The sequence below is a fragment of the Rhipicephalus sanguineus genome, chromosome 8, assembly GCF_013339695.2.
Source record: "Rhipicephalus sanguineus isolate Rsan-2018 chromosome 8, BIME_Rsan_1.4, whole genome shotgun sequence".
Lineage (NCBI taxonomy): Eukaryota > Metazoa > Arthropoda > Arachnida > Ixodida > Ixodidae > Rhipicephalus > Rhipicephalus sanguineus.
In genome coordinates, this window is record NC_051183.1 from 19,523,351 (window position 1) to 19,530,483 (window position 7,133).

The 7,133-nt window shown below is 46.8% G+C and overlaps 1 protein-coding gene across 1 annotated transcript; it reads right to left on the minus strand.

Annotated features, from left to right (window-relative positions):
- Positions 1-5,577: 5,577 nt before the first annotated feature.
- On the minus strand, positions 5,578-6,742 carry LOC119402622 (uncharacterized). The gene is made up of 3 exons (XM_049418157.1): positions 6,509-6,742; positions 5,722-5,825; positions 5,578-5,664 (listed from the first exon to the last, which is right to left on the minus strand). Exons 1-3 carry the CDS (start codon positions 6,735-6,737, stop codon positions 5,578-5,580), a joined length of 420 nt encoding a protein of 139 aa, XP_049274114.1. The 5' UTR covers positions 6,738-6,742.
- Positions 6,743-7,133: the final 391 nt, after the last annotated feature.

The following is a 7,133-nucleotide window of genomic DNA, read 5'->3' on the forward strand; positions in this document are numbered from 1 at the left end:
TATATATATATATATATATATATATATATATATATATATATATGCGCTGCTCCTGAGGTCATCACGGTCTTCAGTGCCTCTGTGCTCATTAAACACCCCCTTTAAACCTGTGCGGTGCGCGTAACAATATATATATATATATATATATATATATATATATATATATATATATATATATGTGGGGGGGGGGGGTGCGTGTAGAGAATACCTTGCGGGTAGCACTCACTAAAAAAAGAAAATATGCCTTTACTAACGTTACAGCCATGACAACGCCTACGTCAGTGTCTTGCGAAGCTCGTGCCAGAGACCAAACGTTATGGAATGCAATTTTTTTCAGTTTTTGGTGTGTGCTACCTGGAAGTTCATTCAATGCAGAAAGCGCCGCGCGCATGCGCTGTTGCTCGACATGCGTTCACTAGTAGACGCGAAGGCAACGCCGCCTCTCAACGTCAACTCCTTTTATTCTTTTATAAGCACTGAATAAATCGAGAATGCCTAATAACGTGCGGGTTAATTTTAAACGCATTTTTTTCTTTAGTAAATAACAGCGGACTGCGTACAGCATTCTGCACATCTCATTCGTGAACTATGAATGCTTGCCCGTCAGGCAACGCGATATGCCGTTGGGACTTTCAAGGCGCAATTTAACAATACAAATCCTAATCATATGGTGAAAAAAGTCACAGCTTCTCCGCAAAGGCGAAGCAATGAATGCGATAGCAAGAAACTAATGCTATACGAAGTGAGGCTCGCCAATGGACGCTCTCAGTTTGAACAGCGCTCCTGTTGCAAAGGCGGTCGAAGCAGCGAAGGAAGCTATACTGGGCGACAACTTTTCTTGGCACCACTGTGTAAGCTACAGAGCCGAAGTGCCTGCATGCGCGCGCGCCATGAAATAGTACCTATATTTATTTTCTCATTCGAAAAGCTATCTAGCTCGAATAAATAAAGTTTTCTTCATTATAAAAAGAGAACGAGTATGGGAAGCCATTCGTGAAAAAATGTTATTGTAAACATCAAGTTTGTTTCTGTCTTTTTTATTTATTGGACAGCACCACGTTTTCTTCACGCCTGCACCACATTTTCCTCACGCCTGCTCTCTCAGAGGGGGCGATCGGAGATCTCTGTTCTGCGCCGTTCGTTCGCGTTCGTTCTGGTGATCGCACGCGATTGGCTGAAGCCGGACAACTCACGCCACGCTAAGGGGCGTGGCCATTTCTTTTTTTTCCTTGATGTTTTCTTTTTTGGTGACGTCATGCCGCGTCATAACGAGCATGTCGTCTGCTAAAAGGGAACGGAGAGCGAGCCCGTTCGCTCGCGTTCTCTCGCGCGAACAATGGCGTCGCACGGCATGTATTTCGAGTGATGCGGCGGTTGCGGCTGCCAGCTGATTTTGAGAAAATGGCGCTTGCAACGGTGCTTCCCTGCTACGTTGGCGTTTCTCGAAGCAGATGCAGAATGGTAGGAGGTGCGAAACGCGTTTGAAGAGATGAGCGAGTGTGAATTCCAGCGTCGCTTTCGTTTCTCGAAACGTGCTGTACGTTGGTTGTGCGACGAACTCGACCCCGTCATCGGGTGCCAACGAACCAGTGGGATTTAAACAGAGCGGAAGGTGTTGTGCGCGCTGAGATTTTTTTGCGATCGGATGCTTCCAGCGAGCTGTCGGCAGCGAGGAATTCGGCCTGTCGCAGTCGTCCGTCAGGAACACGCCATTACTGTCGTTCGCGGGCAAAAACGGTGGGTGGCCTTTCCGGAGACCACAGAATCGAAGAGCGAACAAAGGCGGCGTTCGCGCGGCTCGGGCGGATTCCCGTTGTGGTCGGGTGCGTGGATGGTATACGCTCATCGCCATCCAGAAGTCCCATGGTCTGAGCTCCGCGGACACGACGCATTACATGTCGCGGAAGGGAGTCTACGCATTGAACACCATGATCGTGAGTATTATTCATGCATTGTATGCGTAGCGAATTGTTTCATTTATATCGCTTAAACTTTCCGCTTTACTAAGGCTGTTGCAACTGAGTATAGTGGGAGCGGTATTTTCGATCTATCCAGAACGGGAATTGGTTCGTTTCAGGGCACTTCGCTTATGATAAGCAATGAAATCATGCGACGCGGAGTACATTTTGGTTCAGCGGCCTGCACAGTGCGTAATATTACCGTTGCTCGTTCGCCATGTGTACCCGAAGCTTGAGTCTCGATTTGTATTTGTTGAGATTAACGCTGCCAGAATGTGCCGTAGTATGTCCTTATTGTTCATTGTCGTGATGGACGTTACATGGATGGATGAATAAACTTTATTTCGGTCCCTCGGAACGCGCCCTAGCATGTACATACATTAAATACGCATTGTTTCATAACCCTTTTTTCAGTCGCAAGTTTTTCGTGTTGTAGATATTTTGTGATACATTGCCTTAAACATACAGCAGTAATTTGGTTAAAAGGCTTTGGTGGCTGGAAGATGGGTTGTTCCAAGCAGTAAACATGCAGACTACCCTTTGTCACTGCATTGTCCGCGTGTTAGAACTTATGGTACAAGTCCTACCTTGTCGATGATTTGTTCATAGCTATGGTTCAACAGTCAGTAACAGTGCAGACAGATGTAGTTACAATAACATAATACCCAACATTGTACCCAAGGTCTTTTATGGGTAGAATTTTGACTGAATTGAATTCTGCAGACATGTGATGCCGACCTCTAGATGTCAGTCCATGTTTCCTGGGGTCATGTCATGACTCGTGGGTATGGCGGGGGAGCCCTCTCCGTCAGCACCTGAAAGGAAAACTTCGGCTTGCTTGGTAAGTGCTGTCAATGCTTGCCACATTCAAGACGTTATCACTACAGCTGTCATGCCGCCCTCGTGCAGGAGACTCCAGCTATACATTAGAACCGTGGCTCCTGACACCAGTGCCCGGACGACCAGCTCGTGGCACCCCTGATAACCACTACAACAAGGCCCACACCGCCTTGCGCAATGTTGTGGAGTGGTGCATCGCTGTAAGCTTGTTCAGAGCTGCACAAGCATCATCGCTGCTTGTGCAGCTCTGCACGACATTGCGTTGGCGGCACATGAGCCTGTTCTCGAAGGGGACGATGACGACACCGACGATGCTGAGCTGCTGCCAGCAGCAGCTGAGCTACCACCACCACCACCACAACGGGAGCCAGCAGCAGCGCAACCGTGTAGTGAACCTGCTTCGAGAACCACAGGGCCTGCATGCTTGAGCACCTGCGCAGAGTACGCCGCCGCCTGCAACGACCTCAGCAGCATTGTGTGGTGCGTGTTTGTTTTTGTTCATTGTGTTTGTCACTGGCATGAACAAAAGGCATTGTTTTTTTACTACACTTCAAATGTTTGCTACACATATCAACGAAACAGCGTTCTCCTATCAATGAATAACCCCCTTCAATAGGTTGGCAAAAAAATGTGAAGTTCACCCTGACTCACTCGTGAAATATATTTTGCTCTTGGGGCTCACTCGAACTCAGACTCACCAAAATATTCCTCAGGCGGATTCACTCGGACTCAGGCTCACTAAAATGTTTTCACCCGGACTCAAACTCACCAAAGTATTACTCACCTGGACTCACAGCTCGATTTGAATCTGAGTGAATTGACTCATGAGTGAGTTTGCCGACCTACGCACACAATGCCATGCTGATGAAATACTTCGACCAGGTTGTAAAATATGGTGCTTCTCACTAAGCACAAGTGAGAGCTCACCTGTGAATGGCACATGGTGCCATTCGGAGCCAAAGTGGTAACCTGAAAAGGCTGTTGAATCAGCACAGCAACATGCGCTAGCTTTAGTGCAACAAGGATCGTGCTTTTAAATGAGGTGAACAACAAGGATGGTGTAAGAAGTGAAATTTTATTACAAGTATCGCGAGCAATGCACATAAAAAGCAGAGTAAATAAATATCCCTTAAATTTAATGCCAAGGAAAAGAACATAAAAGTAGCGTCCTTTTATAATATACAAATGGAATTGTTACAAAGTGCCTGCTGCTCCTCTGCATCATCATACGCGTCTCGCAACACAAAAGTCATTGCAGTACATGAAAACAAGGCACAGTCGAACCGGTACTAATCGAACTCGCTAAGAAAATGCAAGTTGTTGGTTGCTGATATTTCTTCCTCTATTATTAATTTCTGTTTGTACCCAATCATGTTGTCTAAACACTTCTAAGCAACAGAACACGTGTTCGTCAACTATATTTTGGTCTTGCAATATTTCCAAATTATTGTGCAACCTAGACCATGCACAAACGCTCTTCTTTTTTTCTAGGATATGTAAAAATCGAGTATTCTACACGTATACACTATAGACATAAAGATACACTACAGTGTACTATGTGCATATACTACAAACTTGCTGAATGCATTAATTCATATGAGATTTTAAAAAATGACATTGCAGGACGCGATTTACCACTGAGCTACACTGTGTTATGTACAATGAAACAGCACATCAGTGCTTCTGATATGCAAAAAAAGAAAATTAACTGAAAAAAAATTGCAGGGCACCATTGAAGCAAACCAGCGTATCATAGCTCGTGATGTGAACAAAAATAAATCTACATATATGTACAACTAGTCTTTACAAATCACTGTGCAGGTGGCTTCCGCTGCAATGAGGGCCCGGGCGAGGGTACCAACGCCTTGCAGTTCGTGGACCACGTCACCGAGAAGCTGAACCTGGCGCAGCTTTCCAATGATGCCTGGCCCTGCCGCCTGGTGTTCGCGGCTAGTAACTCCAGCGCTTCGGCCTGCCGGTTGCCCACATCCCGCAGCTGCGGCATGAGCTGGAAACCAAGAAATGTGTTGCCATTATCACCTATGAATTTCCTGCTACCGACTCTTCGCTGGAAGCTTCTGTTCGTGAAGACTTTCAGTGTGTGCAACAATTTCGTCTCTGTGGAAAATCCACTGACCTAAAGGCATTCATGAATGGTGCTTAGTTCACCGCACAACCAATGCACTTCGTTTGGACAGACCAAAGCGGTGCCGGAATTCATTTTCGCTCATCTCATCAAACGCATCTCACACCTCTAACCACCTATGCACGAGAAGCAACCAAGCAGCCCTTTTCAGGCCTACACAATCGTTTGTCTGGCTTTACACGATGACTGACACAATCTCCTTCTGAAACCCTAGCTGCTGCAGTATGCATAACATACAGCAAGCAGGTGTAACACAGGCGCAAACATGTGCATTTGTGTATGATGGCTATGTTAAGTTATATAACGAGCTTGCTTTTTGAACAGTATATTTAGCAATAGCACATTTTCAGTTTCACTTTTGAAGCAAGTGACAAAATAGGGAAACATTTCAAGATGTTGAACATTCTTCTACTGCAACTTTTTCGCGACATTTCACCATAACTGCAAGGCAGGACACCTGTTTATTCCATCTGACAGTTATGCAAACAACTAGCTCCTGCAACCGTTTGCCAAATTTTTTTTGTGCAACTTTTTGTCTTTATGCCCACAGATGTCATCTCTTCACAAACACATAGCCGCACGCATGAGCATCACCTGTGAGCATGTCATACCATTTACAGCTAATCAAAAATATCAGCGAAACTTACGAGTTGTGGCACGGGCAAGGTCCTGGGCCACATCCTCTTCAGCCACACCAGCAGCAGCTGGAGCAGGGCTCACCTGTTAGTAGTAAGAAGTTTCTTGATTGACACTTGAGTGCAAGATGTGAAAGTTCACCTGCAAGCCGCGGAAGTTGTTCCCGACCAAGAACCTTGGCGGTGCAGGCGACGGAAGTCCCCAGATAGTGCACATGCTTGCAGGCTCTGATCTGGGGGAACCATCTGTAAGCATACGTTAAAAAAAGACTATATCCCAGTCTGGTCCCTACTAATGATAACAGTGCAGCTACACAGAGCTAAAAACAATAATTCGTAGGGATTATTGTGGCGAATGTGCACTAATGCTGGAAGTGGAATAGCAATTTTTTTTTCAGAGATGTTTACACAGCGGCATGCTATGACACAGACTTCGGAGAGAGGGTGGAGGGAAGCAAATCTACTGGCTACGCGCCTCACTCGACTCGAGGGTCTGAGAAATGGGTTGGAACACGTAGTGTGCTCTAATGAGCTTCAAAATATAGTTCGCGGCTGTTCTTTCGTCATCACCGCAAATGTGGCTGTTTTGCTTTCTGTTCTGAGCGGCACAACGTGTTAGCACCTCAGCCAACGCGGCGGCCGGGTGATTCACTCGATATTGTTTGAAAAAGTAAAACTGACAGCGCGTAACGGCTCGAAGCAAATGAGCACACTAATTCGCAGCATACAAGTAACAATGATATTCTAAGCCAGTGCTTACCGATTCAGATCACCCGAACTCTGGGCCTCGCTTACTGTCGACCCGCGCGGTCCCTGTCAAGCACGACGCGGCCGCGGTAACCCGTAATCTGGCCGCCTCCGGTGCCGCTGTAAAGCACAAGCGGGACGTGTAAGATGACCGACCACAATACAATTGTGCTCGCACTCACCTCTGCTGCTCTCGGAGTTTGGCAAGGCTGTGGTGTTACGCGCAGGGACTTCGTTCAAAAGCGCTACCAGCTCCTGCCACATGTCGTCCCGGTCCTCCCTCGTGAACGACGGCTCCAGCGGGCACGACAGCGTCGCGATCTGTGGATGCTCTCTCACAAAAGCCAGCAGAAGCTCCTTTTGACGATCAGACACCCGAGAACCAACGCAGACGTCGCGATGGGACGACATTTTGAAACTGCGTCAGCCGCTACTTTTTTTTTTTTCGCGTTCGCGACACCATCTAGCGACGACGTCAAAAAAAACTAACATTATTAAATATTATCACTCAAAGCTGTTGCTGTTTGAAAGAGTGTTTGAGCTTGAGAAGGAAGAACAATAATTTTCTGTAAAGTAATTATATTTATTAAAAGGCGAGAAACGCTTCACGGTCCCCGTGCCGACGTCACAGGATGCGCGTCTACTTCCGGAAAGCTCTCCGCTTCACGATTGGCTGTTCTCTTCCTCTCGGCGGTTCTAGGCGGGAGAGCTGCGCCTCCTCTCACTTTTGTGACGTAGGCACCGCAGAACGAACGCGAACGAACAAAGATCTCCGATCGCCCCCTCAGAGTCTCAGTAAACATGGCG